At 49.3% G+C, this 21,315-nt stretch overlaps 1 protein-coding gene across 1 annotated transcript in view; it reads right to left on the bottom strand.

The window, feature by feature from the left end:
* IPO4 (importin 4) overlaps window positions 1-19,889 on the bottom strand; it is a 54,132-nt gene extending 34,243 nt beyond the window's left edge. Inside the window, exons 1-13 of the mRNA XM_058180313.1 lie at window positions 19,631-19,889; window positions 16,459-16,545; window positions 12,656-12,735; window positions 10,089-10,130; window positions 9,867-9,996; window positions 8,082-8,261; window positions 6,662-6,727; window positions 4,962-5,063; window positions 3,981-4,064; window positions 3,706-3,867; window positions 2,662-2,715; window positions 2,449-2,558; window positions 2,161-2,269 (exon numbers count right to left, since the gene is read on the bottom strand). Of these exons, the coding sequence (XP_058036296.1) occupies window positions 2,161-2,269; window positions 2,449-2,558; window positions 2,662-2,715; window positions 3,706-3,867; window positions 3,981-4,064; window positions 4,962-5,063; window positions 6,662-6,727; window positions 8,082-8,261; window positions 9,867-9,996; window positions 10,089-10,130; window positions 12,656-12,735; window positions 16,459-16,545; window positions 19,631-19,699 (1,275 nt within the window). The 5' untranslated portion in view covers window positions 19,700-19,889. The remainder of the gene's footprint in view (window positions 1-2,160; window positions 2,270-2,448; window positions 2,559-2,661; window positions 2,716-3,705; window positions 3,868-3,980; window positions 4,065-4,961; window positions 5,064-6,661; window positions 6,728-8,081; window positions 8,262-9,866; window positions 9,997-10,088; window positions 10,131-12,655; window positions 12,736-16,458; window positions 16,546-19,630) is intronic.
* Window positions 19,890-21,315: the final 1,426 nt, after the last annotated feature.

Here is a 21,315-nt window from a genome sequence, read left to right as displayed (position 1 = left end):
AAAATTGGCAGCTCCAAATTTCAACCAGCAAATGCTCAGTCTTACGTATAGGAAAAAAGAACCCAAAAACTAAGTACATACTAGATGGACATTACCTTACAGACGACCCCCATCCCGTTAAAGACCTTGGAGTTTTCATGTCAAATGATCTAAGTGCCAAAGCCCACTGCAACTACATAGCAAAAAAAGCTCTAAGAGTTGTAAACCTAATTTTGCGTAGCTTCTTTTCCAAAAACACCACACTACTAACCAGAGCATATAAAACATTTGCTAGACCAATTCTAGAATACAGCTCACCTGTTTGGAACCCTCACCACATCTCTGACATCAATACAATTGAACGTGTCCAGAAATATTTTACAAGAAGAGTTCTCCATTCCTCTGAAAACAACAAAATACCTTATCCCACCAGACTTGAAATCCTAGGCTTAGAAAACTTGGAACTCCATCGCCTTCGACAAGACCTAAGTTTAACTCACAGAATCATCTATTGTAATGTCCTTCCTGTTAAAGACTACTTCAGCTTTAATTGCAATAATACTAGAGCAACCAATAGATTTAAACTTAATGTCAACCGCTTTAATCTAGATTGCAGAAAATATGACTTCTGTAACAGAATCATCAGTGCTTGGAATACTTTACCTGACTCTGTGGTCTCTTCCCATAATCCTAAAAGCTTTATCCAAAAACTTTCTACTATTGACCTCACCCCATTCCTAAGAGGACCATAAGGGGCGTGCATAAGCGCACAAACGTGCCTACCGTTCCTGTCCTATTGTTTTTTTTCTTTTCTTCTTCCTATATATATATGCTTATACCTCCTTATATTTACTCATATATGTGTTTATATACTATATAATCTTTTGTATGATACCTACATATATTGTTGTGACAAAATAAAATAAATAAATAAATAAATAATTCTTCTTCAGCTCTGACTGGATGGTGGGGAAAAGGGAAGGATTTATCCTCCTTGCCGACAGCTGGTCATTTGCGTCCTTTTTAGAGGGTCGCTGAGGCCACTTGGAGGTTTATCTGTGTCCTCGGGGGTCACCTGAGGGGTGCAAATGAGTGTGGAGCCTTCTTGGAGCTGTTGAAAGGACCGTCTTGTCGATAGATGATGTGGCATCCCTCCCGCTCTGTTGAAAGAGGGGTGTTCAATTTGGACCTAGGTGGCCTCTTCTGACCCCTCTTTCAAACCAGATTTTTTTAAAATGTAAAATTTTTTTAGATTCTTTTAAATGCAGATTGGACTGCTGAATCTTGTCCTGGTGGGCTTGTTCTCCTATGTTGTACCATGTGTTTCGGAAGTGGTTGTTTTGTTTCCCCAATGTACAGATCTGCACACGGCTCCCTGTATTGGACGGCACAGACCTGGCCGGATGCCCTTCCTGTCGCCAATGCGGAGTTCTCAGCAGATATATATACGCTCAACGCGCCCAGAGAGAGAGAGAAATATCAGCCTCTACCTAAGATCGAACTCACAGCCTCCTGATTGTGAGGGAGAGAGCTCCACCTCTAGGCTACGGCAACGCTCACCTGGATTATTATTATTATTATTATTATTATTAATTTGATTTTTATACCGCCCTTCTCCCGAAGGACTCAGGGCGGTGTACAGGCAAGATAAAACCAACAATACAATATACAGGTTAAAATACAATTTAAAAACTTATTTAGATTAGCCTGAAAATTAAAATTTGCCATAAACTAAGAACCCCGTTTAAAAAATTAATAAAATTTAACATTAAAAAATCCAATTTAAGCCAGCCCCGCGCGGATAAAGAGATGTGTCTTCAGTTCGCGACGGAATGTCCGAAGGTCAGGTATTTGGCGTAAACCCGGGGGAAGCTCGTTCCAGAGTGTGGGAGCCCCCACAGAGAAGGCCCTTCCCTGGGGGCCGCCAGCCGGCATTGTTTGGCGGACGGCACCCTGAGAAGTCCCTCTCTATGGGAGCGTACGGGTCGGTGGGAGGCGTGTGGTAACAGCAGGCGGTCCCGTAAGTACCCAGGTCCTAAGCCATGGAGCGCAAAATGACAAGAGGATCTTCATGGATGACAAGAGGATCTCCATGGATATTTAATAATAGCTTAACTTTTAATTTAATAAGTAGCTGTTATTCAAATGATTAGCCGCTTTCTCCTATTCGACACGCCTCACCTGCAGGTTCTCGGAGAACTGGCCCAAGGCGAAGAGGGCCGCGTGGCGTACCACCTGGCTGTCGTCGGCCAATGCTCGGCACACCACCTGGAGCATTGGCTGAAGATGTCTGCCGGACAGAAGGACATATATGAAGGAGGCCGGATCTTCACAAGAGAACCCCCGAGCCAAAATCGGGTTGGGGGGGTTTTACGATTTACGGCGGCGATCTCCCTTACGGCCGTTAAGTCGAGGACGGCCTGTTGAGTGGAACACAGGGCCCGATCGCAAACTGGCCGGGTTACGTACTTGTTACGGATGTGATCTCCGCAGCCTTCGGCCAGCACCGCCAAACACATGAGGCCGGCCTTCCGGTGGTAAGGATTGGGGTTCAAAAGCGCCGGTTCCATTAGAGGGGTCTGCAGGGTGGGGAGGAAAACCGACAGGAGTACTTTTAAGGCCCGGGTGGCCCCCCTTTTGTTGTCATTTTGGAAACCCCCCCCAAAAAATGTTCCTACTCACCAGCTGGGGGAAAAGCTTTTCGGGGGGCAGGTATAGCGCCAGCATGTCAATCACCTATTGGGGCGGGAGGCAGAAGGAAGGTTTGATGGCAGATCCTATAGGGCAGGGGCCTCCAAACATGGGAAGAAGGTTAAGCCGGGTGGACTTCAACTCCCAGAATTCCCCAGCTAGATTCTCACATGACCTTAAACCATAATCTGCTGTCGTTTCTCTGTTCTGGGCATAGTGTATCGCAGCTCTGCTGGGAATAAGCCAAGATTCGTGGTTTATTATGCTGTGGGAACTCCACCCATTGAATTACACACTCCACAAATCGCCGCTTGAAATCCAGCAGTCTTAAAAGTTGCCAATTTCAAGAGCCCTCACATGACCCTAAACCATAATCTGCTGTCGTTTCTCTGTTCTGGGCATAGTGTATCGCAGCTCTGCTGGGAATAAGCCAAGATTCGTGGTTTATTGTGCTGTGGGAACTCCACCCATTGAATTACACACTCCACAAATCGCCGCTTGAAGCCCAGCAGTCTTAAAAGTTGCCAATTTGGAGAGCCCTCACATGACCCTAAACCATAATCTGCTGTCGTTTCTCTGTTCTGGGCATAGTGTATCGCAGCTCTGCTGGGAATAAGCCAAGATTCGTGGTTTATTGTGCTGTGGGAACTCCACCCATTGAATTACACACTCCACAAATCGCCGCTTGAAGCCCAGCAGTCTTAAAAGTTGCCAATTTGGAGAGCCTTCACATGACCCTAAACCATAATCTGCTGTCGTTTCTCTGTTCTGGGCATAGTGTATCGCAGCTCTGCTGGGAATAAGCCAAGATTCGTGGTTTATTGTGCTGTGGGAACCCTACCCACTGAATCACACTCCACAAACCGCCAATTGGAATCCAGCAGTCTTAAAAGTTGCCAATTTTGGAGATCCTTGCTCTAAGGCAAAAGACCCAGCTGGACGCGGACACAGGGGGATTCTGGGAGAGAAGGCGGAGCTCACGAAGCCCGGAGCATCCTGGGAAGTCCCCGTCCACCCTCTCAAAAAAAGCCAGACCTGGACCGCGAAGTGTTTGGGCGTCTGGACTTCCGCCTGGTCTTCGATCTCTTCCTCCGTCAACTCGTCTTCCGAGTCCATCTGTCCGGGCGGAGGCTCTGCGCTCATGATGGGGAAGAGGGCGGCCAGGATGGGCGAGAGAAGCTTGTGCTTCAGGATGGCCTGTAGGGGAAGGGGGGGCGAGAAAGTGGGGTGTATGTGAGGTGGGGGTATCCCGGGGGAGGGGGGCAAGATGCTGTCAGGGGTGGGAGGGAATCGGGGACGGCATCCCTGACCTTGCTCTTCAGCTTGATGAGGTAGCTGACGCAGGAGAGCGCCTTCACCCGCAGGCCGTCGCTCAGCTGCTGGTTGGAGGCCACCTGTGGGGGGGGGGGAAAGAGGGACTTCAGGGGCGACCGGATCGATCCCCAGCCAACGGGGGGCGCCACGGGGATTGGAGCAGGCGTCAGCAAACAGACGTGGCCAGCAGGAGGCGCCGGGGGGGGTTGATGTCAGGAAATGGTGCGGCCAGTTAGGGGGACTTGCAAGGGACTGGAGCGGGTGGCAGGAAAGAGGCGTGGCCAGCAGGGGGCGCCAGGGGAAAGAGGTGGGGTCAGCAGGCAGCGCCAGGAGGGTGGAACAGGTGGCAGGAAAGAGGCGCAGCCAGCAGGGGGCGCCAGGGGATGCAGTGTCAGGAAAGAGGCATGACCAGCAGGGGGCGCCAGGGGGTGATGTCAGGAAAAAGGCGCGGCCAGTTAGGGGGACTTTCAAGGGACTGGAGCAGGTAGCAGGAAAGAAGCGTGGCCAGCAGGGGGCGCCAGGGGATGCAGGGTTGGGAAAGAGGTACGGTCGGCAGGGGGCGCTAGGAGGGTGGAGCAGGTGGCAGGAAAGAGGCACGACCAGCAGGGGGCGCCAGGAGGGTGGAGCAGGTGGCAGGAAAGAGGTATGGCCAGCAGGGGGCGTCAGGCGGGTAGAACAGATGGCAGGAAAGAGGCGTGAACAGCAGGGGGTGAGACCAGCAGGGGGGCGCCAGGGGATTGGAAGCTGCAGTAAAGAGGTGCGGCCAATAGGGGGCTTCAAAGAACTGCAGAAGTTAGCAGGAAAGAAGGGTGACCATCAGGGGAGCCCTAGGGGATCAGAGGAGGGGGACAGAAAGCAGTGTGGCCAGCAGGGGGCACCAGAAGGTCACAGGAAAGAAGCCTGGCCAGCAGGGGGCACCAGGAGGCTGGATCAGGTAGCAAGAATGGGGGTGTGGCCAACCCGCCCACGCCAGTCACCTCCAGGCAGAAGTTCACGACTTCCGAGAGATGCTGGACCACGATGGCAACTTCGGTTTCCAGGAGTTCGTCAAAAACCTCCATCGCTTCGCTTGCATGGACCTGGAAGATGGGAGGGGGGCAGTTAGAAAACAGAAAGTGGGCGGGGGGGACACAATACATTGCAGTTTGAGGATTAGATGAGGAGTGGGGAACGATAGGCCCTTTCAGGACGTGTGGACTTCAATTCCCAGAATTCCTAAACCAGCTTTTCAGAGCTTCTGTACTTCAACTCCCAGAATTCCTGAGCCAGCCTTTCAGGACGTGTGGACTTCAACTCCCAGAATTCCTGAGCCAGCTTTTCAGGACATTTGGACTTCCACACCCAGAATTCCTGAGGCAGCCTTTCAGGGCGTGTGGACTTCAACTCCCAGAATTCCTAAACCAGCCTTTCAGGACGTGTGGACTTTAACTCCCAGAATTCCTAAGCCAGCCGTTCAGGACGTGTGGATTTCAACTCCCAGAATTCCTGAGCCAGCTGTTCAGGACGTGTGGACTTCAACTCCCAGAATTCCTGAGCCAGCCTTTCAGGGCTTGTGGACTTCAACTCCCAGAATTCCTAAGCCAGCCATTCAGGACGTGTGGACTTCAACTCCCAGAATTCCTGAGCCAGCCATTCAGGACGCGTGGACTTCAACTCCCAGAATTCCTGAGCCAGCCTTTCAGGGCTTGTGGACTTCAACTCCCAGAATTCTTAAACCAGCCGTTCAGGATGTGTGGACTTCAACTCCCAGAATTCCTGAGCCAGCCTTTCAGGACGTGTGGACTTCAACTCCCAGAATTCCTGAGCCAGCCTTTCAGGACGTGTGGACTTCAACGCCCAGAATTCTTAAACCAGCCATTTTAAGATGGGTGGACTTCAACTCCCAGAAGTCCTGAGCCAGCTGGCTCAGGAATTCTGGGAGTTGAAGTCCACACGTCCTGAAAGGGTCTAGTTTTCTCCACTCCTGGCATTAGATGAATCCAGCTAGGGAAGGTTGGCAGGAAGGGTTACATCCTGCGCCCACATTTGCCTGAAAATTCGGGGCGACCCAAGATAATTACGAAATCCCTTTAGCCTGGCAGGAAGTAAGATTAAAGAGCAGGGAGGCGGAGTTAGAGCAGAAGCGAATGCAGGTAGTCCTCGCTTTACGACAGTTCATTTAGTGACGAAGTGAAAGCGGCGCTGGAAACAGTGACTGAGGGCCGTTTTTCATACTTATGACCGTTGTGGCATCCCCCCCAGTGGTCCCGTGATCAAAATTCAGGCACCCCTGGCAACTGACTCGTATTTATGACGGCTGCATTGTCCCGGGGGGTCCTTTTTGCGACCTACTGACAAGGGAAGTCAATGGGGGAGAAGCCGGTTTCACTTAACAACCGTGTTACCTCCCTTAACGATTGCAGTGATTTCACTGAACAACCGTGGCAAAGGACGGTCGTAAAATGGAGCAAAGCTCACTTAACTGCGTGGCCGAGCAAGGGAAATGTTGGGGTCGTAAACCGAGGACGACCTGTAGACCCATTAAAGGGAAGCCAGGAGGACGTTCCCCTCAATGTATCGAGGTTTCTCAACGTCAGCCATTTTAAGATGGGTGGACTTCAACTCCCAGAATTCCCTAGCCACAGTAGGCTGGCTAAAAGGAAGCATTTTACACGCGTGTGCGCACACAAAACCGCACCTCGTTCACGTGAATGAGTTCCCGGATGGCTGCTATCACTTTGGGCATCATGGAAGACATGAGGGTCTGGAAGATAAAAGAAAGAAAACGGACATCCAAAAGGAGAAAACGATGGCATAGCTTACCCTTAAAAATTAAATCCAATTCTCAACCTCAGCCATTTTAAGACGAGTGGACTTCAACTCCCAGAATTCCCCAGCCAGCTCGGGAGGCGACCATTAAAAACACGAGAGTTCACCTGCACTCAAAGGGGATTTGATTTTAAGCTCCTTATTCTACCAATTGATAAATTAAAGCATATGATGCATCATCATCATCGTCTTTTAACGACTTGGCGGGTGGAGTCGGGGCAACTGAATGGAGTTGAGTGTTTACTGGCCGGATGCCCTTCCTGTTGCCAGTGCAGAGTTATATCCGGCAGATGTATATTCTCAACGTGCCCAGAGAGAGAAATATCTGCCTCTACCTAGGATCGAACTCACAGCCTCCTGATTGTGAGGTGAGAGCTCCATTTCTAGGCCACTGCGCCACTCAAATTAAAGACCGATCCGCCAAAATCGATCCGCCAGAGATCCAGTTTTAAAAAAAGATTATTTCTCCCCAAAAAGGGGCATTGTGTAGTCCAGAGGGGAAGTGTTGTGGTCCGCCAGCAGCCTGCGGAGCTGGCAACCGAGTCGGACAGCGATGAGGCAGAGGTGGGGCCAGGGCCATCGGGGAATGAGGTGCGGACTCCAGAGCCTCCAGAGACTGATAGCAGTGAGGCAGAGGAACAGGAGGAGCCTGTTCTTATTGCACGCATGAGAAGAGCTGCCAGAGCAACTCAAGCAGAGAGGACAACTTAGGAGTAAGGCCAAGAAATGATTGGACTCTCCCATAAGGCTTAAAAGACCAGCAACGGCGTTTGAGCTATGCCGGAAAACAACACTGATAGCTTTGTCTTCTGCTTCGTCTACGTCTTGGCTTTATTTTTGTGACTTGTGAACGTTTGCCAAGCAAGGCCTTTGGCAGTTTGCCTAATTGGACCAAGGTTTGCGAGAGAACTCAGGAATTTGTGTTGGGAGGCATTTGTTTTAATTTGAGTTGAACGACGCTGGGAATGAAGTAATTCTCAGCTGTTTGAATAAAGTTTGTTTTTTCATGGACTGAGTTTCTTACTACCTACTTGGGCCTGGGTCACAACAGGAAGATTGAGTGGATCTTTAGACCACCAGCCACTGTCAATCCAGCCAGAAGGGAGGGGGGGAAGGTTCAGGAACATTGAGAGGGGCGCAGATGAACCTGGATCTGGTGGCAGAGTGTTCCCCTGACCCTTTGAGGTGCTTTCTACCAGCAACGTCCTTCGAAGGCTTTGGCCTCAATAACAGGAGGAAGAAAAAAAGAAGAGAGGCAGGATGAAAGAGGAACAGGAGGGTCTACCCACCACTTCGTCGGAACTCAGCCCGCCAACCACGGCACTCAAGCTCCGGAGGGAGTAGTAGAGGACGGCCGGATGACTCCGGTTGTTGAGCGTCTGATGGAAGAGGCGCAGGAGGTCCTTGTAGTAGGGAGTGAACTGGTCTGGATCCAGATCCAAGGCGGACTGCAGCAGCAGCAACGCCATCTGAGAACCACAAGGGGGTTTTGAGGGAATGGGTTGGTTTAGTGCAGGGGTCGGCAACCTTAAACACTCAAAGAGCCATTTGGACCCGTTTCCCACAGAAAAGAAAATACCGGGAGCCACAAAACCTGGGCGGGTGAGGTCAACTCAACGCCCCTCACTTCCATCAGTCACATGACATCCCCCCTAGCCACGCCTACCCAGCCGGTCATTAGGGCAGAGAACCGGTTGTTAAAAAACACCGGGAACCACAAAACACTTTTGATCTCTCTCTCTCTCCCCCCACCACCTCTGTTTCCTTCTCTCTCCCCACCTCTCTGTATCCCCCCCCCCCCCCGGTCCGCTTCTCCATCCCCTGCCATAGCCCTTATCATCTCAGGCCAGGCGAGGAGTGACTGGGAGGGGAGGCCGACGGAGACAGAGCAGAGGTTAAAGCTTAAAGCACCAGGTTAGAAGCCAGGAAAAGGAGAGTTCTAGTCCCAGTTTAGGCATAAAAGCCAGCTGGGTGACTTTGGTCCAATCACAGGGAGACAGGGAGTTCTGGTCCGGCCATGAAAGGCAGCAGAGTGTTGTGACCCAGGTTCCTGGACCCGGACTCCTGGACTCGGATGATTCAGAAAGTGAGGGAGAAGACCTGGCAAGCCCTGCTTCTCTTGAGCCCTCTCCCTCCCTGGCACCCACTCAAAGGGAGGAGGAGGGGCCGGCAAGGCCTGATTCTCTGGAGCCTTCTTCTGATTTGGCAACGCCCCAAAACAGTTTTGGAGTGATGCAAGACTGCGCAGACGTGACCGGCGCGCGCAGCAGAAGCAGCGTTGGGATAAAGCCAAGTAATGATTGTCATGCAGTGACATCTGCAGAGACTATAAATAGGAGGCGGGACTTCCTGGTTTTTTGTCTTGGACAAAGCAATGAATTTGCGCGGGCAAACTGTATCAATGGAGGGAAGAATATATTCGTGAGTAATTCTGGCCTTATCTATAATTTCCTCGTTATCTCCAGAAACTTGGCAGGCCCGTGGGTAGACGTGGCCAGGACATTTTATCTATGTAAATAAATTAGAAAAGGAGGCCTCTGACTGACTCTTTGCTGGGAGTATTGGGGGGAGGGAAACAGAACACAGAGTGACTTTGGGTCGCTTACCAGGGGGCAGTGAGTTCTAGTTCTGCCTTAGGCATGAAAGGCAGCTGGGTGACTTTGGCCCAATCACCGCGGGACAGGGAGTTCTAGCCCCACCTTAGATATGAAAACTGGCTGGGTGACTTTGGGCCAATCACCAGGAGACGGAGAGTTCTAGTTCTGCCTTAGGCATGAAAGCCGGCTGGGTGACTTTGGGCCCATCCCTCTTTCTTAGCCCAATCCACCTCGCAGGGTTGTTGTTGTGGGGGGAAAAAAATAAGAAGGACGAAGTATCGTTAGGTATGTTTGCCACCTTGAACTATTTGTAAAAATAATAAAAGGTGGGAAATGAAAGATAGATAGATAGATAGATAGATAGATAGATAGATAGGGATTGATATACAGAAAGAGTAAGTAGATAGACAGACAGAGGTATGGGACCCCGAGTCGCTTCCCTCCCTTGCCTGCACCACCTTCCCAGTCCTGACCTACCTGGCATTTGTTGGGGTCTCGGGAGCGGGCCCCGTGCTGAATGCTGTGAAGCAGCTGGGGCCATTTCTCCAAGGTCTCATTCTTCAGGATGACGGCAGCCAGCTGGGCTAAGCCCAGGGAGACTTTATGGCTGGAAAAGACGGTTTACCTTTGGGGAGGAGAGGCGGGGAGAGAGATGGGGAAACTAACCCCCCCAGTGCTCCCCCAAGCAGGAGTACTCACTCGGTCTGCTGTTGGAAGCTGTTTAGCACCAGGGACTTCAACCTGAAAGAGACGAGATTTGGGGGAGGTTTTAATCTATCTATCTATCTATCTATATATATAAATGGCTGAGTGTGGGTATGTTCCAGCATAACTCTGGAACGCCTCGAGCAATTTCAACCAAACTTGGTACACAGATGACTTACTCTCTGGAAAGGGGCCTCTGGTGGCTCAGCAGACTAAGTCTGTCTGTTATTAACACAGCTGCTTGCAATTACTGCAAGTTCAAGCCCCACCAGGCCCAAGGTTGACTCAGCCTTCCATCCTTTATAAGGTAGGTAAAATGAGGATCCAGATTGTTGGGAGCAATAAAAAAGTTGACTTTGTATATAATATACAAATGGATGAAGACTATTGCTTAACACAGTGTAAGCCGCCCTGAGTCTTCGGAGAAGGGCGGGATATAAATTCAAATTAAAAAAAAATACTGTGGGGATAAGACACCCCTCGGTGTGTGTGGATGTCTGTGTATGTGTTCCAGCCTAACTCTGGAACGCCTGGGCCGCTGAAATGAAAAGGAATTAATTATATCTATAGCGTCAAATCACAGTACTTTTGACAGTGATAGTGTTCAAATCCATTTTGGATTCAAGTTCTGTTAAGATGCAGCCTGTCGTGCCTTAAAATGGCTTCTACTGTACAGCACGGTGGAGTTGCCATGGGAACGGTTGCACAGTACTCCACAAGGGGGCTCCCTCTGGTAAGGGGGATTGGGATAAACTCGGGCAACACCGCATTATCAGCTAGTTCCGAAATAAAAATATGGGATTCCGGAGATCCAGTAGTAAAAGAATGCTTAAAAAGTAAAAAAAAAAAAAGTTCCGATGATCGGGCATCATTCATTCGTTGAAACTTTTTCTTTTTTTCTACATTTTTTTGGGGGGGTTTACATTTATATCCCGCCCTTCTCCGAAGACTCAGGGTGGCTTACAGTGTGTAAGGCAATAGTCTCATTCTATTTGTATATTTTTTACAAAGTCAACTTATTGCCCCCCCAACAATCTGGGTCCTCATTTTACCTACCTTATAAAGGGTGGAAGGCTGAGTCAACCTTGGGCCGGGCTTGAACCTGCAGTAATTGCAGGCTACTGTGTTCTAATAACAGGCTCTAACAGCCTGAGCTATTTCGGCCCTTTACTACCGGTTCACGAACCAGTAACCTTTTTTACTACCGGTTCGGGCGAACCAGACTGAACCGGAAGCATTTCACCCGACCCAGATGCTTGACAACTGGTTTGTATTTATGACCGGCGTAGTGTCCTGTGGAGTGTCATGTGACACACACACACACAAACACACACACACACACACCCATTTTGGCGACCTTCGGACGAACAAAGTCAATGGGGAAGCCGGATTCGCTTAGCAACCGGGTTGCGAACCTAACTGCAATCATCCGACTTAACCAACGTGACGAGAAACGCCGTAAAATGGGGCAACAACGCTCATCGAACAAATGTATCCCTTCGCAAGATAAATTTTGGGGTCAATCGTGTTCGTAAGTCATGGACGAAGATGATTCGGTGGCTGGAGGCTAAAACATACAAAGGACAGTTGCTGGAATTGGGTATGTCTGTTTTAAGGAAAAGAAGGACCAGGGGAGGGATGATAGCAGCGTTTCAATATCTCAAGGGCTGCCCCAAGGAAGAGGGAGTCAAGCTATTCTCCAAAGCACCTGAGGGTAGAACAAGAAGCAATGGGTGGAAACTGATCAAGGAGAGAAGCAACTTAGAACTAAGGAGAAATTTCCTGACAGTGAGAACAATTAATCCGTGGAACCACTTGCCTCCAGAAGTTGTGAATTCTCCAACACTAGAAGTTTTTAAGAAGAGATTGGACAACCATCTGTCTGAAATGGGATAGGGTTTCCTGCCTAAGAAGGGGGCTGGACTAGAAGACCTCCAAGGTCCCTTCCAACTCTTGTTATTCTGTACTACCTGTAGCTTAAATTCATTGCAAAAGGCAGCTTGATTTGAGACCAGCGGCTATCCTGCGAGGAGAGCTTTTGACACCATCAAATCTTCACAATTTATCATCCCTGGTCCTTGGGGGGGGACTGGATAGGACAGGAGTGTCAAACTTGATTTGATTGATGGCCTGCATGAGGGTCGCGTTTGGGCTTGGGATGGGGGCGTGGCCAGCTCAACGTCACTCGTGTCGGAGGCACCTGTGGTGGCCCGAGCGCTCTGCCAGCGAAAACCGGATCCTGAGCTCCGTTGTCAGCTGCGACCGCCTCCCGCAACCCTCTGCCAGCGAAAACGGAGCTTGGGAAGGTCCCACGAGCGCCATTTTCGCCAGCAGAGGCACCATGGGCCAGTCCTTAGCTAAGTGTCCTGTTTCCAGGGTGGCTCTGCGGGCCAGATCTAAGCACCCCTTGGGCCAGATTTGGTTCGCAGCCCTTTGAGTTTGACATCCCTGGGATAGGAGGTCAAGATTGCCGTATCCCGTCTCAACCTCTGGCTGACCGTGTAATATATATCATAATTCATTACAATTCGTAACAGCAGATTTATCTGTTCCGGACTTACATATCTTGATCTGCTGCGCCGATTTTTTTCCAATGTTTGCTCAGCCGCCGCCTGAGTAACACGGCGGCAAATTGCTGGATCTGAGAAAGGAGGGAGAAAGAGAGAACGGTAACGCTGCGGAGGGGAAAGGACCAAAGCAAGTTTTTCTGCAAGGCTTGATAAACTGTTGTGTCTGCGCCCCCGAGCCGGCCCTGCTGCCAGAAAGTGACTTGGAAAGTGAGGGGGAAGGGCCGTTAGGCTTACCTCAGGAGCACCGGCTTGCCTGGCTCAGCTCCAGGAGTCAGAGGCAGGCCAGGTGGAGGAGATAACGAGGCCTCTGTCCCCTGACTCTTCCCTCCCCAGGCCACGCTTCCAGACCCAGCTGATGGCAATCAGGCCTGGCTGGACCCTAGGTTTCATAGGCAGGAGAGGCGGGAACAACAGAAGCAGGGGTGGGGCAGGCCTAGGAAGTGCTGAGTCATGGAGCCACACCCCACAGGATATAAAAGGCAGTGAGAGCTGGTGTGTCACTGATTGACTAGAGCTGAAGTTTGTGACTCAACAGCGTCGTGGAAGATAACGAGGGCTCTTGGCAGACACTGGCTCTTTTGCCGCCAGAGCTGATAGTGCTGGTTAATTAAGCCATCATTCGGACAAAGGAGGAGGAGGACAGAACATAAACCGTCTTTCAGAGGAAAGTTACCAACACCCACCTAGCTCACGTGGAACGCTGCCAGAGAGCTAATTTCCAGACGCAGGGCAAGGCCAAACTCGGTACAGAGTCACAAACCGAATTTTCAACCAGATGAACTAATTGCTTCCTGCCAATGCTCACGTCCCGTTCGCTTCTCTTTTATGTCTTATGGGAAAGGCCAATCATCTCCAAGCCTTACGCCCAAGTCGACCCTGTTTCCTTAATTGTTCCTGTCTCCTGGCAGCTCTGTGCATGCGCAAATTGGGAACAGGCTCACACTGTTCTTCTGCCTCGCTGATGTCAGACTCCGGAGACAGCAAAGAACTGTCTCAGCCCATTCTCTGCCTCCAACTCAAGTGTCATCGTCCAAGCTTTCCTCAGACTCCAGGACTGGCCCACGTCCCCCACCCAACCTCCTCACTGTCCGAATCTGCTGCCAGCTGTGCTGGCCGCTGGCGGGCCACAACACAAGGGGGAACATGATTTTAGTAAACAATTGTTGTTTTTTTTAAATGGCAGAAGCCATTGGTGGTAGAGATCAGAGTTCTAAAGAGCAGCAGGGGGAAAAAATGGTTTTTATGAAGCTGAAAACTCAGTGGGGTCCCACGGAAAAAGTGGGGAGACACTATTTTTGTCTCAAAAGGTGCAGGACGTGCCCCTATGTTTTGGCAAGAGGTGTCAAAGCAGAAAGCCACTGAAGGAAAACTTTTATGGAGACTTGGCAATTTTAAAGACACCTGTGGACTTCAACTCCCAGAATTCCCCAGCCAGCTCTCTGAATTCTGGGAGTTGAAGTCCACCCATCTTAAAAGTTGCCAAGTTTGAGAAAGATTGCTGTAGACTGTTGGTTTTTTTTTGTGTGTGTGTGTTTGGGTCCAACACATTTGGAAGAAGTTAAATCGAGACCCTGAAATGAAAACCATTTCTTTATTTTATTTTCCTTCAAATATTATCTTCCAGGGTTTTCCAAAATTCACAGATACAGGTGACATACAGTGGTGGCCAAAATTGTGGAAATCTTTTGGGAAAAGTTGTACTTTCTAAAACTAGCTAATGATACCACTTTTTTGTTGGGAGTAATACCCTAAAATTAAATATCAATGGAACGATAATTTAATCAAGAATGTAATGCAATCACTTTTATGAAGGATTTGCTATTAGAATAACAGTTAAAGGAGAAAAGTGAAACACGTAGACAAAAATGAGATATACAAAAATGATCACCATAGAAAAAAACAAAATATGCAAAAATGATCACCTTGGAAAAAACGAGATATACAAAAATGATCACCATAGAAAAAAATGAGATATACAAAATTATCACCCTAGAAAAAAATGAGATATACAAAAATGATCACCGTGTCAGTTAATAGTTTATTAGCATGAATTACAGCCTTACAACATCTTCCCATGGAGTGAACCAAGTCTTTGAGTTCTGCAACTGTTATCATGTGAAACCAAGATGGAATGATGGCTTCGATTAACTGGGTTTTAGTGCTAGGTCGCTTCTGACTAACCAATTTATTTAGGCGACGCCATAGATTTTTCAACTGGGTTAAGATCTGGGCTATTCCCAGGCGATTCCAGCAGTGGAATAGGATTATCTTCAAATGCCAAAAAAAAAAATTTAAAAAAAATGTCGTTATTAACCACCCAACCTCAAAAATATACTTTTCTCAAAAGGGTTTCCACAATTTTGGCCACGACTGTATATTTTTGCAAACGTTTGGAGCTGAAGAATAGAATAGAATAGAATTTTTTATTGGCCAAGTGTGATTGGACACACAAGGAATTTGTCTTGGTGCATATGCTCTCAGTGTACATAAAAGAAAAGATATGTTCATCAAGGTACAACATTTACAACACAATTGATGGACAATATATCAATATAAATCATAAGGACTGCCAGCAACAAGTTATAGTCATACAGTCATAAATGGAAAGAGATTGGTGATGGGAACTATGAAACGATTAATAGTAGTGCAGATTCAGTAAACAGTCTGACAGTGTTGAGGGAATTATTTGTTTAGCAGAGTGATGGCCTTCGGGAAAAAACTGTTCTTGTGTCTAGTTGTTCTGGTGTGCAGTGCTCTATAGCGTCGTTTTGAGGGTAGGAGTTGAAACAGTTTATGTCCAGGATGCGAATGATCTGCAAGTATTTTCACGGCCCTCTTCTTGATTCGTGCAGTCCTCAATGGAAGGCAGGTTGGTAGCAATTATTTTTTCTGCAGTTCTAATTATCCACCCATGTTAAATATTTAGAACATAAGGCACAGAATTTGAGGGAAAATTTTTATAAAATGTTTCATAGATGGCATTTAGATCCTAAGAAATTATCGTGTATGTATCCAGATACGCAAGCAAAATTTTGGAGATGTAATTGTGATGATGCTACATATTTTCATATTTGGTGGACTTGTAAGGATATAAAGGCCTTTTGGATAAAAATTTGGTGGATTTTACAAAATGTTTTGAAAAAGAAGATAAACTTCCTGCCGCAATTTTTTCTGTTGGGAATTATTACAGACTGTACAGTAATTGAGACTAAATTGATTGTAAATCTAATAACAGCAGCAAGATTACTAATAGGACAGTACTGGAAGAAAAAAGAAGTACCTACAATAGAAGAATGGATATTGAAAGTTGCCAATTTGGCTGAGATGGCGAAAATATCAGCCTTTTTGAAAGACAATATGCAAGAAAGATACTTAAAGGAATGGAAAAAATGGATTGACTATATTCAAAGTAGATATCAGACTAAGAGTTATCAGAGTGCTTTTGAATGATTATGATGTATTATTTTTGATTGTTTTCAGGGGAAGTTAGGAACTGATGAGAATTGTAGGAGTATAATTAAGTTGGGACGAAATTTTTTTAGCATATGTTTGTTTTATTTTTAACTATACGTTGTGCTCGTTCCGGGAAGTCGGGGGGGGGGGTTGTGAAGGGAGGGGGTAGGGGAGGTGGGGGAAAGGGGAAAAAAAAATTTCTGTAAAACTTTTTGAATAAAAAAAAAAATATTTAGAACGTAAGACTGTTATTCTCCTTCTCATTGTTTGCGACCACCTATATCTAAAACCAAGCTTGCGTTTGAGACCCCTCTCACCTGGCCGAGCTCGGTGTGACTTACCTGAGGATCTTTTGAATGTGTCATGACATGGCAAAGTTGAGAAAGAGCTGTCGGTTGCTTCAGTACTTCCTTCAGCTGGGCCGTTGCCTGGTAGGATAGAAGCACAGGCAGCAAAGGGTTAAATCTGCCCACCCCCCCCACACATACAGGTAGTTCGTTTAGTGACTGCTCGAAGTTAGAAGGGCACTGGAAAAAGTGACTTAAAATGCCTTTCACGCTTACGACCGTTGTAGCGTCCCCATGGTCATGCGATTTATATTGGGACGCCTGAGAAGTGACTCGCATTTACGACGGTCGCAGATGTCCCGGAGTCACGCGATCCCGTTTTACGACCTTCCGACCAGCTCAGTTCATAGGGAAGGTGTGTTTCCCTTATTATAACCGTGTGGCTAAGATTAACAAGGAACGTCTCACGTTGCAAAGGTAAATTCTGGGCGGGAATTAATACGAGTCCGTGGACAAGCGTTTGAATTTTGAGTAGAATAGAAATGGAAATAGAATATAGAATAGAAAAATAGAATGAATATAGAATATAATAAATACAGGATAGGATAGGATAGGATAGGATAGGATAGGATAGGATAGGATAGGATAGGATAGAAAAGAAAATAATATAATATAATATAATAATAGAGAATGGAGAATAGGAATAAGGATAGGATAGGATAGAATTAATAGAGAGTAGAGAATAGAATAGAGAATAGAATAGAGAACAGAATAGAATAGAATAGAATAGAATAGAGAATATAATAGAAAATACAATAGAATAGAATACATAGAGAATAGAATGGAAAATAGAATAGAGACTATAATATGAGAATAGGGAATAGGAATAGAATAGAATAGAAAATACAATAGAATGGAAAATAGAATAGAGAATATAATATAAGAATAGAGAATAGGAAGAGGAATAGAATAGAATAGAATAAAATAGAATTAATAGAGAGTAGTGAATAGAATAGAGAATAGAATAGAATAGAGAATAGAATAGAAAACACAATAGAATAGAATATAACAGAAAATACAATAGAATAAATAGAGAATAGAATGGAAAATAGAATAGCGAATATAATATGGGAATAGGGAATAGAATAGAATAGAATAGAATAGAATTCTTTATTGGCCAAGTGTGATTGGACACACAAGGAGTTTGTCTTTGGTGAAGATGCTCTCATAAAAAACACATTCACCAAACATCCTCAAAGACGTAAAATCACTTGAGTAGATAGTCATAGGATGTCAAAAACAAGCCATCACAAACCATACCAGGAAACTTAACTAACTAACCAACTAAGAACCACGGCTCTCCAATTTTGGCTACTTTTTAAGCCTGGTGGACTTTAACTCCCAGAATCCCTGGAGAGCCGTCTTTCCCCCAAGCCATCTTTCCCCCCCCCCACATGGACGGACGTCGTAATGGCAGTCCTTAAACGAACCGTCGCAAGCCGAGGACTGACCCCATTTCTCTCCCCCCTCCCACCCACTCCGCCACAATGCTCCCCCTTCCCATTTCAATGGCCAAGCCCCCCCTCCTCCTCCTCCTCTCCACCCCTGCCTTGCCGCTCTACCTGTTGGACGGACCTTGTAACGGCGGTCCCTAAATGAACCGTCACAAGTTGAGGACTGATCCCATTTCTTTCCCCCACTACCGCTCAGCCACGATGCTCCCCTTCCCATTGAAATAGCCAAGCCCCCTCCTCCTTCCCACCGCCTGCCTTTACGGCGGTCCTTAAACAAACCGTTGCAAGTCGAGGACTGACCCCATTTCTCTCCCTCCACCCACCCACTCCCGCTCAGCCACGATGCTCCCCCTTCCCACTGAAATAGCCAAGCCCCCTCCTCCTTCCCACCACCTGCCTTAACGGCGGTCCCTAAACAAACCGTGCAAGTCGAGGACTGACCCCATTTCTCTCCTCCCCACCCACTCCCGCTCAGCCACCATGCTCCCCCTTCCCATTGCAATGGCCAAGCCCCCCACCCTCCTCCTCCCCACCGCCTTCCTTAACGGCGGTCCCTAAACGAACCGTCGCAAGTCGAGGACTGACCCCATTTCTCTCCTCCCCACCCACCCACTCCCGCTCAGCCACCATGCTCCCCCTTCCCATTGCAATGGCCAAGCCCCCCACCCTCCTCCTCCCCACCGCCTGCCTTTACGGCGGTCCTTAAACAAACCGTTGCAAGTCGAGGACTGACCCCATTTCTCTCCCTCCACCCACCCACTCCGCTCAGCCACCATGCTCCCCTTCCCATTGAAATGGCCAAGCCCCCACCTCCTCCTCCCCACCGCCTGCCTTAACGGCGGTCCCTAAACGAACTGCCGCAAGTCGAGGACTGACCCCATTTCTCTCCCTCCACCCACCCACTCCCGCTCAGCCACGATGCTCCCCCTTCCCATTGAAATAGCCAAGCCCCCCCTCCTCCTTCCCACCGCCTGCCTTAACGGCGGTCCCTAAACGAACCGTCGCAAGTCGAGGACTGACCCTTTCTCTCCTCCCCACCCACCTCCGCTCAGCCACCATGCTCCCCTTCCCATTGCAATGGCCAAGCCCCCACCTCCTCCTTCCCACCACCTGCCTTAACGGCGGTCCCTAAACGAACCGTCGCAAGTCGAGGACTGACCCCATTTCTCTCCTCCCCACCCACCCACTCCCGCTCAGCCACCATGCTCCCCCTTCCCATTGCAATGGCCAAGCCCCCCACCCTCCTCCTCCCCACCGCCTGCCTTAACGGCGGTCCCTAAACGAACCGTCGCAAGTCGAGGACTGACCCCTTTTCTCTCCTCCCCACCCACCCACCTCCGCTCAGCCACCATGCTCCCCTTCCCATTGCAATGGCCAAGCCCCCACCCTCCTCCTCCCCACCGCCTGCCTTAACGGCGGTCCCTAAACGAACCGTCGCAAGTCGAGGACTGACCCTTTCTCTCTCCCACCCACCCACTCCCGCTCAGCCACCATGCTCCCCTTCCCATTGCAATGGCCAAGCCCCCACCTCCTCCTCCCCACCGCCTGCCTTAACGGCGGTCCCTAAACGAACCGTCGCAAGTCGAGGACTGACCCCTTTTCTCTCCTCCCCACCCACCCACTCCCGCTCAGCCACCATGCTCCCCCTTCCCATTGCAATGGCCAAGCCCCCCCCTCCTCCTCCTCCTCCTCCCCCTCCCCCACCGCTCTACCTGTTGGATGACGGCATTGTCCGGCTGCAGCAACTGCGCCAGGATCTGCTCCAGCGGCTGGGCTGCCATGGGGTGGGGTGGGGGGGCGGCTGCGAGAGGAGGAGAGGCAGGCGGAGGGGCATGGAAAAAGCCCCCCACCTCACCCACCCCACTCCACCCACAGTCCCGGGACGCGGGCCGGAGAACTGCCCGGACGGAGCTCCGCCTGCAGCCGCTTCCCCCAGCGGTCCAAAACTCTCCGCACACGTGGAGCAGACGAGCGGCGGCTTCCGGAAACGGAGGGCGGGGCGGTAGAAGGGTAGAACCGGAAGAGAGAGAGCGCGCTCTCTAGCGCCCCGTTCAGGTGCGGAGGACGTACTGCAACCGCCCCGCCCCCCTCCCCACAAAAGCCAAGCCTGGGGGTGGGAAAGCGTTCTGCGCATGTCCACAGGGACCTGCCTTTTTTTTTTTTTTTTTTTTTTGGCCCCTCTTATTAGACAGGCAGGAGTCTCTATGCATCTTATTTCTTTCCTCTTTTTGGGGAAGATGAGCTCGATGAGGATCCACGGGGATCCACTTAATCCACCCTGGGAAGGGAGGCCTGGCAGGGAAAAGCGCTCTGCACATGTTCAGAGGCACCTGCTCTTTTTTTGCCCCTTCTTAGTTAGGGGTATATATGCATCTATTTCCTCTTTTGGGGGCGTTGGAAGATGAGCCCGATGAGGATCCACGGTGATCCACTTAATCCACCCTGGGAAGGGAGGCCTGGCAGAGAAAAGCACTCTGCTCATGTTCAGAGGCACCTACTTCCCCCCCTTATTAGATAGGGGTATATATGCATCTATTTCTTTCCTCTTTTTTTGGAGGGGGGGTTGGAAGATGAGCCCGATGAGGATCCACGGTGATCCACTTAATCCACCCCAAGAAGGGAGGCCTGGCAGGGAAAAGCGCTCTGCACATGTTCAGAGGCACCTACTTCCCACCCTTATTAGATAGGGGTATATATGCATCTATTTCTTTCCTCATTTTTGGGGGATGGGGGTTGGAAGATGAGCCCAATGAGCAGCCACGGTGACCCACTTAATCCACCCCGGGAAGGGAGGCCAGGCAGGGAAAAGCGCTCTGCACATGTTCAGAGGCATCTGATTCTCCCTGTGTCTTCCCTCTTTTACGGGGTTGGAGGATGAGCCCCGATATGAGGACTCGCTGCGCCCACTCAATCCACCTGGCCAGGCTCTCTGGGGAGGGAGAGGCCAGTCAGAGAAAGCGCTCTGCGCATGTTCAGAGGCATTTGCTTCTCCCTTAGATAGGGGCACACACACATCTGCGCCGTTCCTCTTGTATGGGGCTGGAGGAGGAGCCTAATGAGGACTCACTGCGACCACTCTGGGAAGGGAGGCCAGGAAGGGAAAGCACTCTGCACATGTTCAGAGACATTTGATTCTCCCTTAGATAGGGGAATACATCTGTCTGTTTTCCTCTTTTATGGGGTTGGAGGATGAGCCTAATGAGGACCCACGGCGACCCACCCAATCCATCCCCGAGAAGGGGAGGCCACTCAGGCAGGGAAAAGCGCTCTGCACATGTTCAGAGGCATCTTCTCTGTTAGAAACCATCCGGGCCTTTCCTCTTTTATGGGTTTGGTTGGAGGCCCAATGAGGACTCACTGCAACCATCCAGGCTCCCTGGGAAGGCAGGCTAGTCTC

The sequence above is a fragment of the Ahaetulla prasina genome, chromosome 4 (genome assembly GCF_028640845.1).
Source record: "Ahaetulla prasina isolate Xishuangbanna chromosome 4, ASM2864084v1, whole genome shotgun sequence".
NCBI lineage: Eukaryota > Metazoa > Chordata > Lepidosauria > Squamata > Colubridae > Ahaetulla > Ahaetulla prasina.
This window is presented reverse-complemented; position numbering and strand designations above follow the sequence as displayed.